Genomic DNA, 25,937 nt, shown 5'->3' on the forward strand with positions numbered 1-25,937 from the left:
CTCTAATAATCTGTCGAGATGAGTAAGTCACAGAAGCAAAAAGTAGTGCTCCGGCCAAACACTGTGATTATTAACGATTCGCATAAGACCAAGTATTCGTGATGAGGAACATTTTCTGTAGGTGAAAATGGAGGTTAGACTTACGATAGTCACCATTATCGAGTTCTACAATGTCAGGTATTTAGCGCTCATAGCGTTCAACAAATTGAGCCAGGCGTAACTATTCATATTGAATAATTTAAAATACATGGTTGTGTGTGACAATGCTATAATTAAGAGCTTCATATATATATGAACAGTGTAAGCGTCGGAAGTCTCTTCCTTGAAGATTATTGACACTACCGCGTGTTTCAATTTGTCGTATTAGTATTTAAAATATAAAGCAGGAAATGTTTGTGCTTGTATGATGTGTTTACTGTAAACCGACCTTCCACAAGTCTCACAGTTGATGGACCTTTGGAAACCATACTACCATCAGCATGCAGCCACCATAGCTTTTAAAACCCACCACCAGATGTCATCGACGGAAAGGGGGTGGTGATAAGCTAAGGAACGGGTGGGGTGGCGATCGATCTGATTGGGTAGCTCGCTACGCGTTATATACCGTAGACGGGGGCATTGAACTTGGCCAAAGGGGAATTTTTTCGTTTTTATGCTTATCTAAAATATTTATTAATGTCCAATCATGTGATTTAATTGTGGAGGTTTAAGAAGACAAACCTATTTTTTCCGCAGTTACCCTTTAAATTTGTTTTGCATTTTAGTGTAAAAGAGAGCCATTCAATGAAAACAAGTTTTATATTACATTCTACTTGGCAAATAAAATATCGGGAATCCTGAAAAAAATTGCAAATTTTTTTTATTATGAGAATAGTTATTTTCAAATGTTCACACCCTTATGATGAAAGGTATATCCCTTCGAAGCGTCGCATTATGGGTAGACAGGTGACCAAAAATCGAAATGCACGGCAACTCCAATTTCATTCAGTTCTATTCAGAACTTTTATATACCCTTAGGAATGACCGAGTTTACTCTGGCTTGCTTTGATCAACTTCTCACGGGAAAAGGTCGATCTCTTCCCCGGAAAGCGGCGAAAGTAGAGTTGGTTCAAAGAGCAGATATTGTAGCTGAAAATTATAAAAGTGAAATTTAAATTGTAAGGAGCTCAAGCGGACACAGGTAAAGTCCTTAGATATGGTCATTCCCCAGAAAAATCACGAATAACCCGTCAGGAAATTAAATTATGATACATGTTCTGTTACCCACAGGACCCCGCAGTTTTTGCTAAAAATCTATACGACGCACAGTACGTTGGCGGTACGCTTTTGTACCACGCAACGCCATTGTTCCGGGTATTCCGGCTTGCCATCGATTAGCCGAGGACCAAGGTCGCAACCACCCTTGGTGTAATCCAAAAACCCCTCATCGGTTCCAGTCCAGCGGACGGCAAAGGCCGTAGACGCGGAGGGAAGAAGCGAAAAAGGTCAGATAGAATTAAGAAGTGGAAAGTGAGTTTGTGAATGTGAGGAGAATAAAAGTAGAGTTTGCATCGAAGAATCAGGCATTTCCTTGCTACCCGCGAGACTCCAGGATAAGCGTGCCGACCCCGAGTTCTTTGTTTCAGGGAGTCTCAGCAGTGCTCACGGCTGGGACTGGCCAACACTTACAACAGTGAGAAAATGAATGTTACACCGCTTACTTGCAAATACATTTTGGTAGAAATGCAGTACAAAACATAATGCGATACTGCAATGACACATAGTAGGGGAAACCGAGGTGATTTGAAACAGAGGGGAGTTGAACCCATTACTAGCGAAACAGTACAGTTAGAAATTCAACAATAATGTATTTGTTTTTGTAGCATATCGACGTATTACCATTCCCGGTTTCCGTGGGTACTCCGGGTTGCTCGGTTACCTAACGCTTGGCGCGGTTCGCTATCGTTCGCTTTAGTCCTCGCGAAGGTTCGTTCGTAACTGCCTTACAGAAGCTCACGCACTCCTCTCCCTATCTCACATCGCTCTCTCTCTCTCTCTCTCTCTCTCTCTCTCTCTCTCTCTCTGTCTCACTTGCACATTTATTATGCAGGGGTGAATTTAGTATAGCAGGAAATCGCTTCTAGGGTAAATTTGTTTATTAAACTTATTTAAATTTATTTATTATTTATTTATTTATTTTTAAATTTATTTAAATTTTTTTATTAAAGTGAATATGTTATAACATTATTTAATTTCTCGACCCAATAGGGTGATGAGCCCATTATTGCTATGTTTCTATTATCACGCTACCCATTTGAAGCCGTTGGTTAGAGCAGTGTCTGCCATCTTTGTTTAACGCATTGAGTCAAATGGTAGCGCAACAATAGGGGCACTCGATTCGTGTTTTCGTTGCGCTCAAACACGAGAATTTCACTGTTTTCAGCGCTTGTATATTATTATCTTGGTACTTAGCAACGAAGCAAAGCTATTGATGCCAATTTGTACGCATTCCATTGTTTGTAGGCCGAGTAATTAATGAATCAGCGAGGCGCCCTCCTTAGTATGGTGAAAATAGGCACTTCACCCTAGTTTTATTTATATCGTGCCAACGAAGTTAAATGAGTGGTTGAGTATTTACGGAAACCATACTACCATACTTCGTTATATTTTTTTCAAATTAGTGTAAATAGGGTATTAAGTGGTTGGATCATGACAATATCATGATTATGTAGTTAACATTTATGGATTGTATGCGTTTCTTTTCATTGTCGTATTGTAAATGTATTGTAAATCGTCCTTGAAGCTTCAATTCTCGACCTAGGAGGAATATGCATTTGTTCCAATTGTTTACTTCTATCAGATTTTGAAGCTTGGAGCGAAGGGACCATAATTCAAAATGAATCAATTCCTGCAGCTATGGATACCAATTTACTTATTTTAATCAACCTATAACAGTTATAAATAGTATCACTGGTCATATCAACCATTTTAATCAATGCAGAATGTCCTACGGGAACTGATTGAAAAATTATACATGCCCAAATCAATGACAAATAGGTAAAGGATCTTACTATTATTACAGTTAAGATCAGTGTAGAAATTCTTATATTTGAGGCCGAAATCAAATATTAATTTTCAAAACAAGTGTCATGTTAAACGTAGATATACATTGTTGAAAAATAATAATAAGAATGAATACCATTTTAAGGATTATCTTAGTGTGAATGAATAAAAATAACACAATTGTATCATTTGGTGCTTTAGAAAACGTTTTGATAATATTTAAAGTAATTGGTTACTTGTCACAAGTCACATAATTTGTTGTATCAACGTAACTTGGAGGATAGTTGAAACAAAGAGAACACTGTTATGAAAATAAATATATTGATGGTTTGTTATTGATTTGTATAATTTATTCTGACGTAATTTGATAAAGCGTAAACATAAATAAGAAATTTAAAAATAAGTAATCATCGAATGATAGTTTTTATTGATTTATCTAATAAAAAATGTTTCAAGAACAAACTAGTACGTTTCAGTTCTTTGAAAAAACGGCAGTTGGTGAGGAAAAACAGGCATTCACGTGCAATGCCTAAGAGTTGCGCAAGATCTGCTGGGCAACCATTGTAACTTGTTTTATTATTTTTATTGTTGGAAATAGATAAAAAAAAACCACTCTATTTAAAATTTTTTGAATTGCACCCAATTTGAATTTCTGTATTAGGTCTGTGCACTCTGTACTCTTAGTATAAATACTTGGCATTACATCCAAGCGTACTAGGCAAATAAATATTTAAATTTACTGAAAACGATATAGCTGAGACGACAGTTTTTGTTTTCGATTAGTGAACAGTCCTTTAGTAGATAAAACTCCGGTCAGTTGAGTAGATTAATTCATCGAAATATAACTTTTGTATTGTCCAGAATTCCGTGAATTCCTACTATTTTTCTAACATTGAAAAAATGGATTATAATATGTTGGATTAAAAGTATTAAATATGAGAATTATTGGCGGTTTCACAGCAAAAAAATCTTGTAACTTTGCGTTTTGTCAAATGTACATAAAAGGAGCGTCTCAATTCACATTTAATTACAGGTAAAAATGTGAGTTATTCGGCTTTTCCTAGGTCATTTAGTCGGAGTTTTACATCAAAAGAGTCATAATATAATCTGACAGAAAAATGCGTCACTACGTTGTTTTCGTCAAATGTAATTTTAATTTTTTCTAAAAGTGTATAGCATAGTTGGTAAACCGTTTAACGTGATTAAAATTAGTGTGTTTGCAGCAAAAGAGCGAAGTGTATATAAGAAAGCTATTATGTCACTGTTAGGTGAAAATTACTGTAAATAAACATTTATTTAAACAAATTGACGTACAAGATGTCCGAAAATCCATCGAATAAATTTTAGTCATATTTTTACATACTCCTATGTGCGACTTTCAACGGTGAAAATTGTAACTTGTAAATAAGTTTTTGAATTGTTTTTACTAAGAACTTTTCAAAATTATGTTCAGTTTCCAGTTACTATTTTAAGTCGCCGGAATTAACACATTATTATGCAACAAGTTTTAAGCCCTCCCCCCCCCTCCGAAGCATAATCCTGGCTACGAGCCTGTACCACTTAATATAATATTCAATAATAGCATTGACCTCTGGGTCATATAATATTGGATACTGTCCTTCTATATAACAGCCATCCCACTCCCTGTTTAGATATTCTTCAAAATAAAATAGTTCGAGCTGAGGATTCGGCAGTTTATCAGAAAAAAAACCTGTTTTAATCCACCTAGCGGTGCAATTGTGCCTTTCTCAATCATGAACACGAGAATGTTTGCGTTGTTTATATTCATTAAAAGCTTTCAAATGCAAATTATACATTTTATTATTATACATGACATGACAAATATACAAGAAAAGAAATCATTATTCGAATTCTAAAATTTTGTGAAAGAAAAAACAGCCACGGTAATATTGAACTGAAAAACCTGTTTTAATCCACCTAGAGGTGCAATTGTGCCTTTCTCATTTCTCCAAACTTTCATTTAATAGCTGGTTCGTACAATATAACATTATGGAAATGTCTTTCATTCTTATTACACTTGGTAAGTATATAAGAGCACCTTTTTGCATTCATCGCGGTATCGGTTTGAATCGGAGTTTTCTTTGTGATCGCACTCCACAACCCGTAACTCCGGAGCCGGAAGTCGGATGAAGATGGAATTTAATATCAGTTTCCGGGGACGCAACACCTTTCATTTGAGACTAAGTTGATCATATCGGTCTAGCCATTTTCGAGAAACCAATATAACCGTTATTCTGAATTTGGATGCTTCCGGATCCGTCGATGGTGGCCAGTGTGGCCAAAGAGACTTTGAATGACTGTTGGTGACCTAGATCTACAAATTCAACAGTTGTGTTTACATTTTGGAAAAAAATTCACCTTTTTACATTCATCGCAGAATTCGTTAGAATCGGGATTTGCTGCGTGATCGTACGTATCACCCTGTAATTCAGAAACCAGAACTCGGATCCACACAAAATTCAAATGCAGCTGATGGACCTTTCATTTAAAATCAAGTTTGCCAAATCGGTTCAGAAAACTCCGAGAAACCGATGTGGACAAATCAACAAATTTTGTTTTGTAACCATACTCTTCAACTCGTAATCCGGAACAAGATGTCGGTTGAAAATGAAATTCAATAGCAACCTATGGGAATATTATACCTTTCATCTGAATCTTAGTTTGTAAAAATCCGTTCAGCCATTTCCGAGAAACCGATGAGGACATTTTGTTAACAAATCTGCACATACACACATACATACATACATGCATACATACACACATACATACACACATACATACACACAGATATTTTGCGATCTCGGCGAACGGAGTCGAATGTAATATGAGACTCAGCCCTCCGGGCTTCGGTTTGAAAGTCGGTTTTTGGAGCAATTGCATAACCTTTCTATATGAGAAAGGCAAAAGAATAATATTTAATTAGCTTAATCAGCATGAGTTCAATGTTATCTTCATGTGATTATATTTTGAAATGTTGGTGAAATGGGTTTGAAAGTGGAGGGAATGGGTAGAGTGGGAGTGGAGGATGCGTCAGAAACCCTTCATCTTATTTCGGTATACAGGGTGGATGAAGGAAATGCGGGCGTGAGGGTGGTCCAAGAGGAGGGGAGTGATGAAGGAGGTAGGTGCAAGGGCAAGGCGGGGGGAGGGGCGGCGACGCAATACTCAACTGCATATTTTGCCTTCCATTTGAGACTTGGTTTGAGAAAATCGGTTCAGTCATCACCGAAGAACCGATGTGACCTTAATTGTAGAATATGCCCGGAATTCCGGACTTCCGGAATCGTCGATAGTGGACAATATATTCAAGGAGTGTTTGATTGGCAATCAGTTATGTAGATCTGCGATTAGAAGTAATTTGGTGACCATTTCAATAGTTTTTAGCCTCTGAGGTATTACGATTGTACCGATTTATATGGGAAATACCAGTGTATCCTTACTAACACCCCTGTAACTCCGGAAGCAAAAGTCAGAACAGAATGAAATTCAGCAGCAGTCAATGGTATTACTGTATCTTTCATTTGAAATCAAGTTTGTAAAAATCGGTAGAGAATTCGTTGGGGAATGGGTGTGATATTAGCTTAGGAACTTGGCGGTTTCCCCGGGGGCGTCATGAACCGTCATAGGTGGCCAATGTGGTCAAAGCTGCTTTGATTGATCATTAGTGATCCAGACCCGCAAACTAGAGTAATGTTACATCAATTTTGCTATGTTTTACTTCATTTGAACATCATGGTGGTACCAGTTTATATGGGAATTTGCTGTGTGATCGCACTCTTCAACCCGTAACTCCGGAACCGGAAGTCGGATCAACTAAAAATTCAATAGCAGCTTATGGGAGCGTTATACCTTTCAGATGAAACTAAGTTTGCAAAAATCGGTTCAGCCATCTCTGAGAAAATTGTGTGAGTTTAAATGACACACACACATACACACACACAGACATTTGCCGATCTCGACGAACTGAATCGAATGGTGTATGACACTCGGCCCTCCGGGCCTCGGTTAAAAAGTCGATTTTTACAGTGATTGCATAGCCTTTCTTTATATGAGAAAGGCAAAAAGGTGCGAAATCGGCAAAGTCCCAAAAAGTCGATTTGTTACAAAAAAATTTTTTTTCGAGATGACATAAAATCTCGACGTTTCATGCATTTTAAAGATGTTTGGCATCAAAAATACGAATTCGATTTCTGAAATTTCATGGGGTCCCCCTTTGAAAAAAAAAAATTGAGTTCCGGCTTATATGGGAATTTCATATGTGACCGGACGATTTAGTCTATATTTCCGGCTCCATATAAGCGATCCGTACGAAATTTTATAAACATCTGTGGGGATATTATAGCTATCATTTGGGACTAAGTTTGTGAAAATCGGCCCAACCATTTCCGGGAAACTGATGTGAGTTCGTAAATTTTGAAAGATGGCCGCTTTTCCCGGGCACTTCCGGAACCGTCTATGGTGGTCAATGTAGTCAACGAAAGTTTGGTTGGCCGTCGGTGACCTAGAACAGCAAATTTAAGTTGTTTGAGAGACATTTTAGCGAAATTTTTACCTTTTTTGCTTTCATCGGAGTATCGGTTTGAATCACAATTTGCTATGTGGTCGCACGCCACAACCTATAACTCCGGAACCGGAAGTCGGATCGGGATGAAATTAAATAGCCATTTACGGGGATGCAATACTTTTCGTTTGAGGCCAAGTTTAATCGAATCGGTCTAGCCATCTCCGAGAAACCGATGTGACTGTTATTCTGAATTTAGATACTTCCACCGGGGCTTCCGGAACCGATGATGGTGGCCAATGTGGCCAAATAGACTTTGAATGGATGTTAGTGACCTAATACTACAAATCGAAGCAGTTGTGGTAATATTTTCGAAAAAATTTTACCTTTATGCATTCATTGCAGAATTTATTAAAATCGACATTTTCTGCGTGTTCGTACTCATCACCCTGTAATTCCGGAACCGGAAGTCGGATCCATTAGAAATTCAATAGCAGCCTATGGGAACGTTGCACCTTTCATTTGAGACTAAGGCCTTTCTTTATATGAGAAAGGCAAAAAGGTGCGAAATCGGCAAAGTCCCAAAAAGTCGATTTTTACAAAAAAAATTTTTTTCGAGATGACATAAAATCTCGACGTTTCATGCATTTTTAAGATGTTTGGCATCAAAAATACGAATTCGATTTCTGAAATTTCATGGGGTCCCCCCTTTGAAAAAAAAATTTGAGTTCCGGCTTATATGGGAATTTCATATGTGACCGGACGATTTAGTCTATATTTCCGGCTCCATATAAGCGATCCGTACGAAATTTTATAAACATCTGTGGGGATATTATAGCTATCATTTGGGACTAAGTTTGTGAAAATCGGCCCAACCATTTCCGGGAAACTGATGTGAGTTCGTAAATTTTGAAAGATGGCCGCTTTTCCCGGGCACTTCCGGAACCGTCTATGGTGGTCAATGTAGTCAACGAAAGTTTGGTTGGCCGTCGGTGACCTAGAACAGCAAATTTAAGTTGTTTGAGAGACATTTTAGCGAAATTTTTACCTTTTTTGCTTTCATCGGAGTATCGGTTTGAATCACAATTTGCTATGTGATCGCACGCCACAACCTATAACTCCGGAACCGGAAGTCGGATCGGGATGAAATTAAATAGCCATTTACAGGGATGCAATACTTTTCGTTTGAGGCCAAGTTTAGTCGAATCGGTCTAGCCATCTCCGAGAAACCGATGTGACTGTTATTCTGAATTTAGATACTTCCACCGGGGCTTCCGGAACCGATGATGGTGGCCAATGTGGCCAAATAGACTTTGAATGGATGTTAGTGACCTAATACTACAAATCGAAGCAGTTGTGGTCATATTTTCGAAAAAAATTCACCTTTATGCATTCATTGCAGAATTTATTAAAATCGACATTTTCTGCGTGTTCGTACTCATCACCCTGTAATTCCGGAACCGGAAGTCGGATCCATTAGAAATTCAATAGCAGCCTATGGGAACGTTGCACCTTTCATTTGAGACTAAGTTTGTCGAAATCGGTTCAGCCATCTCTGAGAAAAATGAGTGACATTTTTGGTAACATACACACACACATACGCACATACACACACACATACATACACACGCTCAGACATTTGCCGAACTCGACGAACTGAATCGAATGGTATATGCCACTCGGCCCTCCGGGCCTCCGTTAAAAAGTCGGTTTTCAGAGCAATTGCAATACCTTTCTATTGAGAAAGGCAAAAATTTTACCTTTTTACATTCATCGCAGAATTCGTTAGAATCGAGATTTGCTGCGTGATCGTACGTATCACCCTGTAATTCAGGAACCAGAACTCGGATCCACACAAAATTCAACAGCAGCTGATGGACCTTCCATTTAAAATCAAGTTTGTCAAAATCGGTTCAGAAAATTCCGAGAAACCGATGTGGACAAATCAACAAATTTTGTTTTGTAACCATACTCTTCAACTCGTAATCCGGGACAAGATGTCGGTTGAAAATCAAATTCAATAGCAACCTATGGGAATATTATACCTTTCATTTGAATCTTAGTTTGTAAAAATCGGTTCAGCCATCTCCGAGTAACCGATGTGGACATTTTGTTAACAAATCCGCACATACACACATACATGCAAGCTTAGAGCTCACCGGCGACTTAACCCTTTGTCTGCTACCGTAGTGGTCAGGGTCTTTTGGCATTAGAAATGCGAATCACCTGAGTCTACGGCATGTCCGAACAAGCGTAAAGTAACTTGTTACTTCATGCTGTCGGAACCGACAAAAAGTTAAGTCACGGTAAACTTCCACACTAAGCATTTGCGACGTTGAAACTCATTGAATGAGCCAGTTTTGTTTGTTCCCTCACCAATTGCCTGCCTGAGTGATTTTATTTTATCGACTATTGTGACTGTCTCAGCGTGTGTGACAATATGGTCACATGTGTTGCTGATTTGCACGGTGTCAGCAGCTTTCACCCAACGCTGCAACGATGAATCCCCATCACGGTAAGTTCTATTTTTACCATTTTTTTTGTTAACCATTTTTGTTAACGACGTAGACTCAGGTGATTCGCATTTCTAATGCCAAAAGACCCTGACCACTACGGTAGCAGACAAAGGGTTAAGTCGCCGGTGAGCTCTAAGCTTGCATATATGATCCTTCCACGCTTTTCTAAACTTTCTCCTTTCAACACCTTGCTCTCCCTTGAGTACTATGGCCACCGACAAACTGACATGACACTGTATTTTCAAATTTGGCAAGATATTATTAGAGAGTCGACGCAAAATTTTGTAACTCGTACTGTCAAACGGACGTTCGTTTGACAGTACGAGTTACGAAATTTTCAGTCAACTCTCTAATAATCATCCAAGCTACTCTATGTAACTAGAGTTCCTCCAGTAGAAGTTTGGACAAGAGAAAATAGACAACCATAGTTTCAAGGCACTTGGCTCAAAGAAGTTTGGCTATACTTGAAATAGTTAAAGGAAACTATAACCTTAGAAATATATGTTCTAGTTTTGTTGAACATTTGATAAACAGCTGAATCAATTTTGTAAACATATATATAAACAATATTTGACAAAATATGAGGTAAATCAGGGCAAATGACATACACTGCATTTTCGGCGAAAGATCTACGGTCCGATGTGCAATGTGATAATAAATCCCGAAGTTGTTGTAACGGCATTTAATTAGCATGACACTGGAAGGTGAAGTATATTATGAGCCATAGTACTCAAGGGAGAGCAAGGATGTGAGGGAAGAAAGTTTAGTAAGCGTGGAATAGGGTCATTTGAGCAAGCTTAGAGTTTCCCGGCGACTTAACCTTTTGCATGCTACCGCAGGAGTTAGGATCTTTTGGCATTAGAATACAAATCACCTGAGTCTGTGGCATGCCCGGACGAGCGTAAAGTAACTTGTTACTTCATGCTGTCGGAACCGACTTGAAGTTGATTCAATTTTTTCGATTCACTTTTCATGGAGTCTCCAGAGAACAAAGCCAGTCAATACCGCAATACCGTGCTTTTCCAAAGGAGACACGACGATTATTTTTCGTCGCAGCAAGATTCGCAGCGCTATTCGGCGCACGATTCATCGCAATGTATTTCTTATGGAAGGACACTAATAAAAGGTGGTGCAATTTTGTGTAAAAAACATACAAAAACCTGAAACTTTAGAAGCACAGTTTTAGTCAGTTTTATTGAGAAATTCAGTTAAAGTAAATAATTAGCATACATTAAACTTGGGTAATGCATATTTTTTGACGTTTTCAGCATTTATTATCAAATGCGCCAATTCAATGCGTCGCCTCAAAATGATTAAACGACACGTTTCCAATAAAACGTGCAATACTTTCTACTTAAAACGTTAATATACGATGCTCCGCCCATTTGAATTCGAAAAACTTCTGCTCGTTTGAATATGTCTTGTCCAGACTTTTACTAGAGGACATTAGTGTTCTTTTACGAAAGACACGTTAAGTAATGATGTGTAACTCATTATACAGATGGAGTTACTGTTCCGAGTTTAAATTATTTGCCAAAAATTTTCACTGAAATCGTTCTAGTTGTCATGTCAGTTTGTCGGTGCTATGGCTCTAAATATTGAAAAATATACTTCACCTTCCAGTCCCTTGCTAATTAAATGCCGAAAAAACTGTTGACAAATTAACTCAATAGGTCGTTAACAAAAATGGTTAACAAAAAAAAAATGGTAAAAATACACACATACATACATACATACATACATACATACATACATACATACATACATACATACATACATACATACATACATACATACATACATACATACATACATACATACATACATACATACATACATACATACATACATACATACATACATACATACATACATACATACATACATACATACATACATACATACATACATACATACATACATACATACATACATACATACATACATACATACATACATACATACATACATACATACATACATACATACATACATACATACATACATACATACATACATACATACATACATACATACATACATACATACATACATACATACATACATACATACATACATACATACATACATACATACATACACACATACATACACACAGATATTTTGCGATCTCGGCGAACTGAGTCGAATGTTATATGATACTTGGCCCTCCGGGCCTCGGTTAGAAAGTCGGTTTTTGGAGCAATTGCGTAACCTTTCTATATGAGGCCCCGTGGTGGTGGAGGAACGCTACGTGGGAAGCTGAGCTGCAAGCAACCGGGCGGGTCATAGGTGGTGGATAATGCTTAATCGCGATAGCAACTAGTTGTGATTCGCGACCCGAACCAGCAGTGCGGGCTGTCTGCGGGTGTGGTAGGACGAGGTAGTGGGCCCTATACGTTCTAGGCCTAAATACCACATGCCCTAAAGCAGCCCTGACAAGGCGAGCCAGCGCCGCCTTTAAATAAGCGCTTAGCCCAAATCCCTCTCCTCCCGTTATCCTTCCTTCCTTCCTTCCTTCTGCGGCTGTTCGCCCATCTAAATATGGAAGCTGTTCTTCAATGTCAGCTTCTTTCACCAAACAGCCTAGATAAGCCGTCTAGTGTCGGTAGTGGTTGTTTCAACCGACTAAGAATTACACTACGGACTACCTGTTTCAGTGGTAAAAATCTACCAAACAGGGAACCCCAATTCCATAGTGTCATGCGACCCGTGCTATGGGTAAAATTGTTGAGGGGGTTTAAAACATTCTCAATGGCGAACGGAGCCTGGGAAGAGTTGGGCGAACTCCCCAGTATGCTGCATTACGCAGCGGAACGTTCACTCTACACACCGATTTTTTTTTCACCGATGATCCACTTAATTTTGCCGAATTTTTTTTTGGCTGGGGGTTTGCTGAGACTCTCGGCTGATGGTAGTTCGGTGAAGTTTTGTTGAGTTTCGATTATCAAATTTCGATGTGTACAGATGAACCTGCCCAGAGGCCGTGTGGTTTCCGGCCTATAATTGAGCCACTGGAGTCCTGCTCCCATGTCGTAGGAGGCGACTGAAAGTAGGAGACCCTAAGTCAAGGTGTAGTTCCGTGCCGAGGACTTAATGACTGGAGGGTCTAAAATATGCCAGTCGCGCACGGAGCGTTTTGGGTTTTGCCCTTGCTGTGTTATGCGAATCTCTGACACAGTGGACCATTATTTTCTTCGCAAATCGTGGGAATCAATTGATCATGTCCCATTTAAACCTGATATGGCTCGCTAAATGCGTTAACATCCCAACTCGCTTGGTGTCCTCTAGTTGTTGTGCAATTTGTGTTGGAGATGAAATGTACAGTTCTCTAATCAACAATGGTTAGAATAGCACAAATCAATCTCCAACATAAACGTACAGCAACTATGAATTTGTCTCGACTCATGCAGGAAGGTAAAGCTTCCATAGCATTGGTTCAAGAACCGTATTTCCATAAAGGAAACTTCTATTTTGGAAAGTTACTTAACACTGCCTTCATTGCTTACAACAAGACAGGCATGACTAACCCACGTGAAATGCCTCGTGCTTGCATTCTTGCAAATAAGGCTATTGACGCGTGTCTCATATCGGAGCTCACAACTCGCGATATCTGTGTTGTCACAGTTTCACTGACTGTCGGAAACGTAGACAAAAAATACATATATTGTTCAGCATACCTGCCGCATAACGAATCATCTCCTTCTGATGATTTCAAAAGCGTTGTATCATATTGTAGCAGAAATGGGCTTCCGCTCATTATCGGCAGTGATGCGAATGCTCATCACATCATTTGGGGCAGCTCAGACATCAATCTGAGAGGCTCTGAACTGATGGAGTACATAAGTAGTACAAATCTCAATATTCTGAATGTGGGAAACCGACCAACTTTTGCGAGGTCTGGGAGGGAGGAGGTGTTAGACATAACACTTTGCTCTGATAGAATTTTGCATGAACTGGGAAATTGGCAGGTTCCAAATGAAACTGAACCGTCTCTATCCGATCATAAATATATATTTTTCGATAATTTTGATGTCACCTTCAATGTGGTGACATATCGTAATCCTAAGTCTACAAACTGGGACCTCTTTTTGGAAAACTTGGCGACTAAATTTCATGGATATTTTCCAACAATTAGTCAACTAGACGACTTAGATGACGTCGTGGATACGACAAACTCATTCATATTAGCATCCTACGAAGAAGCTTGTCCACTTCGTACTGTTAAATCGACTAGGGGAACCCCTTGGTGGAGGGCTGAGCTTGAAAGAATGAAGAAATTTATGAGTAGAGCATGGAACCGGCGTCAGCGTGATGACTCCAGGGCTTTCAGGTCAGCTCGTAGTGCATATAAGAAATGTCTTAGATCTGCAGAACGGGCTGGCTGGCAAAGCCTATGCACTAATGTCTCTAGTCTGAACGAGGCTAGCAGATTAAATAAAATTCTCTCCAAATCGAATGATTTTCAGATGAACTCCTTGAAAACCAGAGATGATGTTTATGTGACGGACGAAAAAGATGTTCTTAATTGTCTCTTCGACACACACTTTCCAGGTTGTATCGATCCGGAGTTGAACAATGTTCACAGATCTCATTCTGGTGATTCGGACTCGTGGGCGTTAGCACGCACATTGGTTTCCACTGAATCGGTCAAGTGGGCAGTTGACAGCTTTGCTCCATACAAATCACCCGGAAAAGATGGAATACTTCCCGTGCTACTGCAAAAGGGATTCGATATTCTTAAACATGTCTTGAAAAAGATTTTGCTTTCCAGTCTTGCTACCGGGTATATCCCGAAAGCATGGCGAGAAATAACTGTTAGATTTATTCCCAAAGGGGGGCGCTCAAGCTATGAAGAAGCCAAGAGTTTTAGGCCTATCCGCTTAAGTTCTTTTCTTCTGAAAGCTTTGGAACGGATAATCGATCATCACATCAGGAACGTTAGTTTAGTTGAATATCCACTGCACAAAATGCAACATGCATATCAGTGTGGGAAATCCACGATCACTCTGCTTCACGATGTTGTTTACAACATTGAGAAAGCCTTCTCGCTCAAGCAATCTATGTATCTCAGGTTGGATAAACGCAATGTTTAGTAACCGCATACTTTGCTCGTCACTGCGACAGGCTGAGATACGGAAGTTGAGTATTTGCGGTTGTCCTCAGGGCGGCGTTCTGTCACCTTTGTTATGGAACTTAGTAGCTGACGGCTTGTTGAAGAAACTCAATGAGCTTGGATTTCCAACCTACGGGTTTGCTGACGATTACCAAATACTAATTACTGGATTTTGCATCGGAACAATCTTTGACTTAATGCAACAGGCATTAAGAGCTGTCGAACAGTGGTGTCGACAAGTTAAACTATCAGTTAACCCAAGCAAAACTTCAATGGTTCTTTTCACGAAGAAGCGAATAACAACCGGGGTTCGTCCCTTGCAGTTCTTTGATTCTGAGCTGCTGTGTGCAGATCAAGTCAAATACGTTGGAGTCATATTGGATTCCAAACTGAATTGGTCTGCTCACATTGAGTTCAGAGTCAAGAAAGCGTGCATGGCCTTCGGGCAGTGCAGACGAACTTTTGGAAAGACCTGGGGTCTCAAACCTAAATACATCTATTGGATTTACACGACAATTGTACGTCCAATACTGTCATACGGATGCCTTGTGTGGTGGCAGAGGGGAGAGGTGGTGACAGTCCAGTCAAAGCTAAACCATCTGCAAAGAATGGCGCTCATGGCGTTGACTGGTGCTTTCACCACGACTCCGACTGCTGCTCTTGAGGCACTTCTAAACATCAAACCATTACACATACACTTAAAACAAGAAGCACTATCATGTGCATACAGACTGCAGGTTACTGGGCTTTGGAACAGTAATCATGTTGATCTTGCTACCAGTCATACACGATTGTGGTCACAAATGGTTACATGGGGTGAAGATATTCTTGCTCCCAGCGATATTACACTCACTTGTAGTTTTCCTTACAGAACATTCCATGTGAAGATTCCCTCTCGAGAGGAGTGGTTGTCTGGCTTTATGGAAAGACAACAACAAACGCAAGTGGTTTGCTACACTGACGGTTCTCTGATGGAGGGACGTGCTGGTGCTGGTGTCTACTGTCGTGAAATGAGATTGGAACAATCTCACTCACTAGGTAGATACTGTACTGTATTCCAAGCAGAAATCTTTGCGATTATGTGCGGGGTGCAATCGGCCCTTCAACTGAGTTTGTCCGGCAGAGTTATAAACTTCTGCTCCGATAGTCAGGCTGCAATCAAGGCCCTTAGCTCAGACAAATCCCGGTCCAAGCTAGTGATCGCGTGCCGAACCCAAATCGAAGAACTAAGCATTGTCAACACTATCTACCTTGTCTGGGTGCCCGGACATTGCGGTATTACTGGAAATGAATGGGCTGACGAATTGGCCAGGGCAGGTTCAGCGATTAACTTCGTTGGTCCTGAGCCAGCGCTGCCAATTTCGACAAGTTGGATAAGGGAAAAAATACGGTCCTGGGCTTCGTCCGAGCACCGCAATTATTGGAGAAATCTTCAAACGTGTCGCCAAACAAAGGCGTTTCTAGAACAACCATGCCCAGTGGTTTCGAAAAATCTCTTACATTTTTCAAAGCTCCACTGCGGCATGCTGACCAGGGCTTTAACCGGCCACTGCAAACTCAATTATCACATGGCAACTATTCAGCGCGCTGAGTCTTTTTCATGTGATCTTTGTGAATCCGACTACGGAACCTCATATCATCTGATATGCAACTGTCCAGCGGTAGCGCAATTGCGATTTCGGGTCTTCAGCCGTCCTTATATAGACGAAACCATGTTTGGTCGACTGAAACTCAGAGACATACTAAAGTTTCTTGTCCAATGTGGTAAAGAGCTTTAGGCTTATTCGCAGGCAAGTTGAACTACTTGTGAGTTTAACTTACCTGTTGTTTATTTTTGTTTTGTGCTGTTATTTTTCCCACCCTTCCAATTCTACTTCCCTACACCTCCTTGTCCTTTCCTTCCGCTCAGGAAATGATGAAACACACGGCAAGGCACAAATCCCCGACTATGTACGGGGAACGTGCCATTTGAGCCAATATATTCTGATTCTGATTCTGATACATACATACATACATACATACATACATACATACATACATACATACATACATACATACATACATACATACATACATACATACATACATACATACATACTTACATACATACATACATACATACATACATACATACATACATACATACATACATACATACACACATACACACATACATACACACAGATATTTTGCGATCTCGGCGAACTGAGTCGAATGTTATATGATACTTGGCCCTCCGGGCCTCGGTTAGAAAGTCGGTTTTTGGAGCAATTGCGTAACCTTTCTATATGAGAAAGGCAAAAGAATAGTCATTAATTAGCTTAATCAGCATGAGTTCAATGTTATCTTCATGTGATTATATTTTGAAATGTTGGTGGAATGGGTTTAAAAGGGGAGGGAATGGGGGGTTAGTAGAGTGGGAGTGGAGGATGCGTCAGAAATCCTTCATCTTATTTTGGTATACGGGGTGGATGAAGGAAATGCGGGCGTGAGGGTGGTCCAAGGGGACGGTAGTGATGAAGGATGGAGATGTAAGGGCAAGGCGGGGGGGGGGGGCGGAGGGGCTCTGATGCAATACTCAGCTGCATATTTTGCCTTCCATTGAGACTTGGTTTGAGAAAATCGGTTCAGTCATCACCGAAGAACCGATGTGACTTTATTTGTGGAATATGCCCGGAATTCCGGACTTCCGGAATCGTCGATAGTGGACAATACATTCAAAGAATGTTTGATTGGCAATCAGTGATCTAGATCTGCGATTAGAAGTAATTTGGTGACCATTTCAATAGTTTTTAGCCTCTGAGGTATTACGATTGTACCGATTTATATGGGAAATTCCAGTGTATCCTTACTAACACCCCTGTAACTCCGGAAGCAAGAGTCAGAACAGAATGAAATTCAGCAGCAGTCAATGGTATTACTGTATCTTTCACTTGAAATCAAGTTTGTAAAAATCGGTAGAGAATTCGTTGGGGAATGGGTGTGATATAAGCTTAGGAACTTGGCGGGTTCCCCGGGGGCGTCATGAACTGTCATAGGTGGCCAATGTGGTCAAAGCTGCTTTGATTGATCATTAGTGATCTGGACCCGCAAACTAGAGTAATGTTGAACCCATTTTAATATGGTTTACGTCATTTGAACATCATGGTGGTACCAGTTTATATGGGAATTTGCTGTGTGACCGCACTCTTCAACCCGTAACTCCGGAACCAGAGGTCCGATCAACTAAAAATTCAATAGCAGCTTATGGGAGCGTTATACCTTTCATATGAAACTAAGTTTGCAAAAATCGGTTCAGCCATCTCTGAGAAAATTGTGTGAGTTTAAATGACACACACACACATACACACACACACACATACATACACACACACAGACATTTGCCGATCTCGACGAACTGAATCGAATGGTGTATGACACTCGGCCCTCCGGGCCTCCGTTAAAATGTCGATTTTTACAGTGATTGCATAGCCTTTCTTTATATGAGAAAGGCAAAAAGGTGCGAAATCAGCAAAGTACAAAAAAGTCGATTTTTATAAAATAAGTACAAAAAAGTCGATTTTTATAAATAAATTTTCGTGATAACATAAAATCTCGACGTGTCATACATTTTTTTCGATTTCTTAAATTTCATGGGGTCCCCCTTTTGAAAAAAATTTTGAGTTCCGGCTTATATGGGAATTTCATATGTGACCGGACGGTTCAGTCTATATTTCCGGAACCATATAAGCGATCCGTGCGAAATTTTATAGACATCTGTGACATTTATAGACATCTGATATTATTGCTATCATTTGGGACTAAGTTTGTGAAAATCGGCCCAACCATTTCCGGGAAACTGATATGAGTTCGTCAATTTTGAAAGATGGCCGCTTTTCCCGGGCATTTCCGGAACCGAAAGTTTGGTTGGCCGTCGGTGACGTAGAACAGCAAATTTAAGTTGTTTCAGAGACATTTTAGCGAAATTTTACTGCTTTCATCGGAGTATCGGTTTGAATCGCAATTTGCTATGTGATCGCACGCCACAACCTGTAACTCCGGAACCGGAAGTCGGATCGGGATGAAATTAAATAGCCATTTACGGTGCGCAACACCTTTCATTTGAGACTAAGTTTGGTTGAATCGGTCAAGCCATCTCCGACAAACCGATGTGACTGTTATTCTGAATTTGGATTCTTCCGCCGGGGCTTCCAGAACCGATGATGGTGGCCAATGTGGCCAAAGAGACTTTGAATGGATGTTAGTGACCTAATACTACAAATCTAAGCAGTTGTGGTCATATTTTGGAAAAAAATTCACCTTTATACATTCATTGCAGAATTTATTAAAATCGACATTTTCTGCGTGATCTTGCTCACCACCCTGTAATTCCGGAACCGGAAGTCGGATCCATCAGAAATTCAATAGCACCTTATGGGAACGTTGCACCTTTCATTTGAGACTAAGTTTGTCAAAATCGGTTCAGTCATCTCTGAGAGAAATGAGTGACATTTTTGGTCACATACACACACACAGACGCACATACACACATACATACATACAAACATACATACACACGCACAGACATTTGCCGAACTCGACGAACTGAATCGAATGGTGTATGTCACTCGGCCCTCCGGGCCTCCGTTAAAAGGTCGGGTTTCAGAGCAATTGCAATACCTTTCTATTGAGAAAGGCAAAAACACTATAACTATAATGCTGAGATATAAAATAGAACAATTCTCCCACTGAATAAATTAATAACTGCTTTGGGCGGTCAAAATAGGTGTAACCAATTGTACACTAGAATCAATCCACATCTCTACGCACCCCAGGTCTCATGTCAACTCTAGATTAAGGAATAATTTGTGAACTATAGTTACCTATGTATTAATTTCGCATGTCTAGGACTAGCGGTGGCGTTGTGGGCAGGAGATTTAGTTAAGGATGTATTTAACGGGGATGTTGTGTTGGACTCCGCATCCGACTGATTTTCGTCATCTTCACTAATGGACGGTAACGCTAGGCATGGTGCGTTGTTTTCCATTTCCTCCTCTGCTTCGTAGCCTTCGCGCAAATTGTATGTGAGATCGTGTTGGATGTCGTTGGCGAACTCCTGCTGGTACTCTGGATAGAGGCGCAAAACGTCCACCAGGCCACTCATATGTATGCTTTTCAAATCACAATAGGTGAGGGCCTGCGTAAGTTGTAAGGATAATTGAATTTCGTAAAATTTACATATTAATTAAGATCAGCATAGATGGATTAAACTCACTTTTACGTCCCCACTGCTCTTCACAATAGCATCCTGTGAGCCCTGATTTCCGGTGTTCCCCTGACTGCTATGCAGTAAATGTATGCTTATATCACAACCAACTAAATCACCTTTCCCTATTTTAGATTATTTAATTCAAATTACTCTCCGAGACTGCCTTGAATTTAAATTCCTCACCTAAGATAGCAACTACCATATTGTTCTGCATCACTTCCATGGATCCGTTGCAGATGTAATAAATATAGCTCAATGCATCTCCTTTATGAATAAGATATTCGCCTGGCGCGCAGAAATTCGCCTTGATATGTAGTGATAGAAGTTTCAAGCAGCCCTGTGGGAAAAGGAATATAGTGAGCATTAATAATAGGGGAAAGTTAGGCAATATGAGCACCCTAAAGTTGAAGGCTAATATATCTGTAGCAAAACGTGCAAATAATGTTTTCCTGAAAGCTCGACCGACTTCGCACACGTTCCTCTCAAACGGTTTTTCGCGATCGCGTATCAGCTCGTATATAGGGCAAAAGGTCCGAATTGGACCAACCCATATTATATTATTCATAAACCGATTAAACGAAAACAGTTGATAGTCTCGCCCAGATATTAAATAAAAGAAATTATCCTACAGATCCAAAATCACGATAATGAACTTGATTTAATTAATCGTTGGTGCCAACAAAAACGTGTTTTTCGGCTTACACATTTTTCAACAGTAGCGCTCCGTAGTAACATTCGCCCCTAGTGCACACACTAGAAAACTGAGAACCGCAAAATTTTGTGAGATAGAATTGAGCTACATGACAGCCATGAAAATGATATATACGCTTTTCATAATATTACTATAGCTGAGAAACAGCTGGGGTCCGAATTGGCCAGCGGTCCGAATTGGCCCACTTACCCCAATTTTTCATTTTCAAATATCAAACGAGGTTAATAGTTTTCAAACTCTTTGAAAATATTCATTGTATGTAATGACTGACTTTGGCGGGCTACTTTATTTTTGGGGCAAAATGAGCAATCTTGAGAGGCAAAATGATCATGTCGCCACAAAATCATATTTTATAACAAATTCAGAGTTAATTTCACTTCTTAGTACTAAGAATCTTATATATCATTTATTTCGTTACATATTTTTCTTACGGTTCATGGTTCATGGTACAGGCTTAACAGCTTTTTTGAAATATTAGATTCAAAAATCCATTTTGCTTAAATAATATCTTTGCGAGTACTCTTCGCGAGCAAATATTTTTTTCAGCCAATACATGTAGTGATCCAGGAAAACTAGATGTTCGTCTACAATTTTTCTTGTCAATATTAATGTTTGTGGTACATATAGTATATGACACAATCGTTAATGCGGCCAGGCCATTTGTACAGCCAGGCCAAATTGAAGATAATTCAAAATTACACGGAAATCAAATTATTCTTTTAATGAAGAATTTAATCAGCAAGTTATTTTGAACCTTGAATTAGGAAGAAACGTGGACAACCGACTGTTTCAATTTTATGGTGGCTTGATAAATCGTTGAGAGTGACTTGGTTATGAGAGTTAATGGCACTCCTTTGGTCGTATGTTCTTTGGATGGGATAGAGGTATTTAGCCTTGTTCTGGTTAATGAGCCTAATTTATAGCGCCGTAACACGCTCTCTGAAAGTTCTTTAGAAACCGAACCAACCAGCCAGGTGCAGAGGTCAGTTCGGCGATTCCGGTGAAGTAGGACGTCCGGTTCGCTGGTGCCCCGACGATCCACGACTGGTAGTGCCTCGTCGCGCTCTGCTCAGTCTAGTTTCCGGTGGTGAATCTAGCTTACGACGACGTAGTATTCCCCAGCGAAAGAAGTTCTCCCGAAACCGATTCTTCTTTGGTTTTTGCTATATTTCTATCAGGACAACCGGTAGGGTGCCATGCTCGATCCAGCAATTCTGACTCGCATTATCTTCTGCCCTTCGTTCGTCCAGCAAAGCAGCACTCTGCTCTGGAAGTAGCTTTTTAGGATCTGGCAGATTGGGCCGGATACTCGAAATGCGGAGAGATGGGTCATCTTGCGAGAGACGAGGTTGAAGTGGATGCTTTGCACCAGAGGACTGTAACAACCATCAGATGGGTATCTTCAAATACCCTGTCTACAAGACGGCGATTGTAGGTAATGGTGATAATCCAGATAAATTTGAATCACAGCGACACCACACAGTAACTGTTGTGTTAGACAACCACAGAAACTACGTGTGACGTTGCTTTGATTGCAGCCGTATCAATTCCCACTGATAACGGTAACTGGGTAGCGGATAGAACGGGAACGGCTACGATACATGTAATGGGAAGATTCACCATTCAAGGAGTAGTAGAATATTCATACGACGGCTTCGTGATGGCCAAAATCAACGGCGTCTTCGTGTACAGCTACTACTCGCCTTCAAGGTGGACAGTGGAGCAGTTTAGTCTAGCGGTTTCCTCATTTCCACAATATTTGGCGACCAATCCGAATCAGATGGCTCGATAATTCCCGTAGAATGCCTTTTGCCAACTTCTTCCCAGATCTTAGACAGTTTCTTTGGGCTCATGTGATAAGGATATCGGCAAACGATCACCGCACATTGGAATTAATTTTTGATGACAATCCTGTGCTCTGTAAATGTGGTTGGGATCTACTACACCAGTGCATAGGACCTTTGTCATATTTTGAAAAGTATACGGGTGATGAACTTCTCCAATGATTGGTAAGGATTGATCGTTCGCGAACCTGGAATGGTCGTTCCAAACTTTTTAAGGAAGTTTCCGAAAACTTTCGGTATAGCTTTTAGGCTTTGAAACGTCCACTGCGATTATTACAAATCGATGGTTATCGAACGGGTCACTAAGGACGATAGTTTCGACAGACAACAAATTGTCATAGCTCTCATCACGAGCCGGTCTAAACTGTCGTAAATCTGGGGATTAATTGTAAGATATTCCTCGGAACGCTGTTTTGTTGCCAACTGCAACTTCAGTTGGCTCTGATCCCGTTTTTCGGCATTCGTTTTTTGTTTGTTTTGTGGCGGATTATCAGAATATGCAGCAGCTTCCCGAGAGACCTTAAAACATTTTGAGTAAATCGGCATCTTGGAGGCGTCGATCGATTTGCCAAGACTCGTTAATTCTGAGACCTTGTTCACTAGACTGAGTATTAACATTTGTTTATAATCGACTTTCACGTTCAGTTTAAGTACGTTGAGTTTTTCGCTCGGTGCTGCTGGAACGGTCATAGCACTAAATATCTTTTTCTTTTCCAGGAAGTATTTGCTACGTATCTGCCGGTGCTGGAGAGCCTTCATCTTTTGCATAGCATCAGGTTCAGGGTGTACAAAAAAGTTCCTGCTCGCACATCTGTTAAAACGTAGCATAACTCGTTACGGTGTTCAAACATTCATTTAGTCCAGTTTCTTCATCAGTTTCAGCATATTTCCAAGTCTTGCCATTAGCGACGCGTTGTGGGTGTCGCGAAGAATTCTCCAGTCCCGCCTGGTTTTGGTGTAATTCTAGAACGTAATGCTGGTTCGAGAAATTTTTGGTGCATCGAGTGAACGACGCAGTGCCAGAAGTCGTACTTAATTAGTTTCTTTAACCTTCCGAAAGTCGCGCTAGTGCACTGAGGGCACGCTGCTCTGAAAATCTAGCGAAATCGTCTTAGCGCACCAGCTCGTTCAGTGGGCCATTTGCGCGACTTCCGGAGGGTTAAGTTCCATTACGTACCCTAAAGTAGGTTAGATACCGCCGATATGTGGGAAGCATGTGACAATTTTTTTTGTATAAAAGATTATGTCCGCGCAATATACATAGTGGATGTAAGAATTATAGATCAGTTGAAACAAATCACATTCGAGTAAGGTCGCGTTCTTTACTTCGAAAATAAATTGTATTTTTTAGTTCGCGGAAAATACTGTATCTGAAAGTGTCAAGGTGTCCGAAAATCTAGCCTATCGCGCGAACATTTTGGCCCTTCGGATACGGTACAGGACAGGTTCTTGGACTACTAGACTACTATATCGGACTACTTAGTGCGGGAAGAAGCCCCCAGAAAGTGCGGACAATCATCGGACCATTGTGTGGTGTACAAAGACGGCGAACAATACGCCGTGAAGATAATTGGTAGTTTTGAATACTGGTCGCCATCGCGGACGCCGAGTGACGCTACCGCCGCGGGATTGGACACCATCGCGACGACGATCGACGCCACGAGGACCTGAGAGCAGTGATCGAGGATTAAGGACAACGGCAGGAAATTTCGGTGAAGTATTGCATGAGTTTCGGTAGCCTGTTGCATGTGGCTCACCAAGGTGTGACGTGAATAAAGATTTCAAAGTATTTTTTTGTTCAAGTATTTTATTCAATTAGCACGTAGCACGGGTTGTGTATGCAATTAAATTGCTTGATCTCAGAATTTCTGCTGATTTTCGATTATCGATTTTCTTTTGGTTGGTTTCCCATAGCGGCTGTCAATAGGGTTGTAAGTCTGTCTGTCTTGCGGGTCGCGAAGAGGAACGTCGAGTCGATCGGTTGTGTTTTGAGCAAAACAAGTGAGTGCAAAGTTGTGTGATATTATTGCAGTGAAGTGTGATATTACCAGTGTAGCTAGTGAGATGTCCGGAGTACTGAAGGCGCTGCTGAAGCGCGAGAAGCAGCTGCACCATTTTACTGAGTTAATTGACCGCTTTCTCCACAACTTCGATGAAGAGCGTGATTCCCGACAGCTTAGTATTCATCTCCAGAAGCTGGATGAGGTTGCGAAGGAATTTTATGATGAGTGCGGAAAAATTGAGGTACTGCAAATAAACGAAGAACTGAAGGAAGTTGCTGGAAAAGATCCCACGGCTAAAGAAGAGGCAGTGCAGGCTCGCAAAGATAGCGATTTCCAGGTGATGCATCAGTTTTATGATAGGTTTTGCAATCTTAAGGCGGAATTGATAGAGCTTCAAGCGGGGACGGCCCATTTGTTATCAGGTTCCGTTAACCATCAAGCAGCAGGACCGGTCTCACGAGTTAAGCTACCTGACATTCGGCTGCCTTCGTTCAGTGGAAAAATTCGTGACGTGACGTTCAGAAACACTTTTCGCAGTCTTATCGACAATAACTACCAACTGACCGATGTAGACAAATTTACGTATCTCCGATCTTCGCTGTCTGGTGACGCATTGCAGGAGGTCAATTCTTTGGAGCTTTCGGCAGACAATTACAGCGTAGCGTGGAAGGCAATGGTGAGGCGCTACGAGAATAAGAAGCTGATAGTGAAGGCACATTTGGACGCAATATTATCGCTGGAGACTCTGAAGAAGGAGAGCTACGACGGAATCAATCAGCTCATCGGGGAGTTTGACAAAAATCTGCAGATGCTGGAGAAAATCGGAGAAAATACGGCTGGGTGAAGTACTCTTTTGGCGTACATGCTACTCTTCGTCTCTGGGAGACTCATCACGGTTCTACTGAAGTCCCACCGTATGATAAAGTGATCGAGT

General features: G+C 40.6%; 1 protein-coding gene across 3 annotated transcripts in view; it reads right to left on the minus strand.

Moving 5' to 3' along the window:
- The window catches only part of LOC131692392 (potassium voltage-gated channel subfamily H member 8), a 192,083-nt gene that overhangs the window by 7,895 nt on the left and 158,251 nt on the right, over positions 1 to 25,937 (minus strand). For all 3 annotated transcript variants that reach the window (XM_058979408.1, XM_058979409.1, XM_058979407.1), the window contains 3 exons: positions 20,628 to 20,781; positions 20,451 to 20,566; positions 20,059 to 20,372 (listed from right to left, as the gene is read on the minus strand). In XM_058979408.1, the coding sequence (XP_058835391.1) occupies positions 20,059 to 20,372; positions 20,451 to 20,566; positions 20,628 to 20,781 (584 nt within the window). The remainder of the gene's footprint in view (positions 1 to 20,058; positions 20,373 to 20,450; positions 20,567 to 20,627; positions 20,782 to 25,937) is intronic.

The sequence above is a fragment of the Topomyia yanbarensis genome, chromosome 3 (assembly GCF_030247195.1).
Source record: "Topomyia yanbarensis strain Yona2022 chromosome 3, ASM3024719v1, whole genome shotgun sequence".
Taxonomy (NCBI): Eukaryota; Metazoa; Arthropoda; class Insecta; order Diptera; family Culicidae; genus Topomyia; species Topomyia yanbarensis.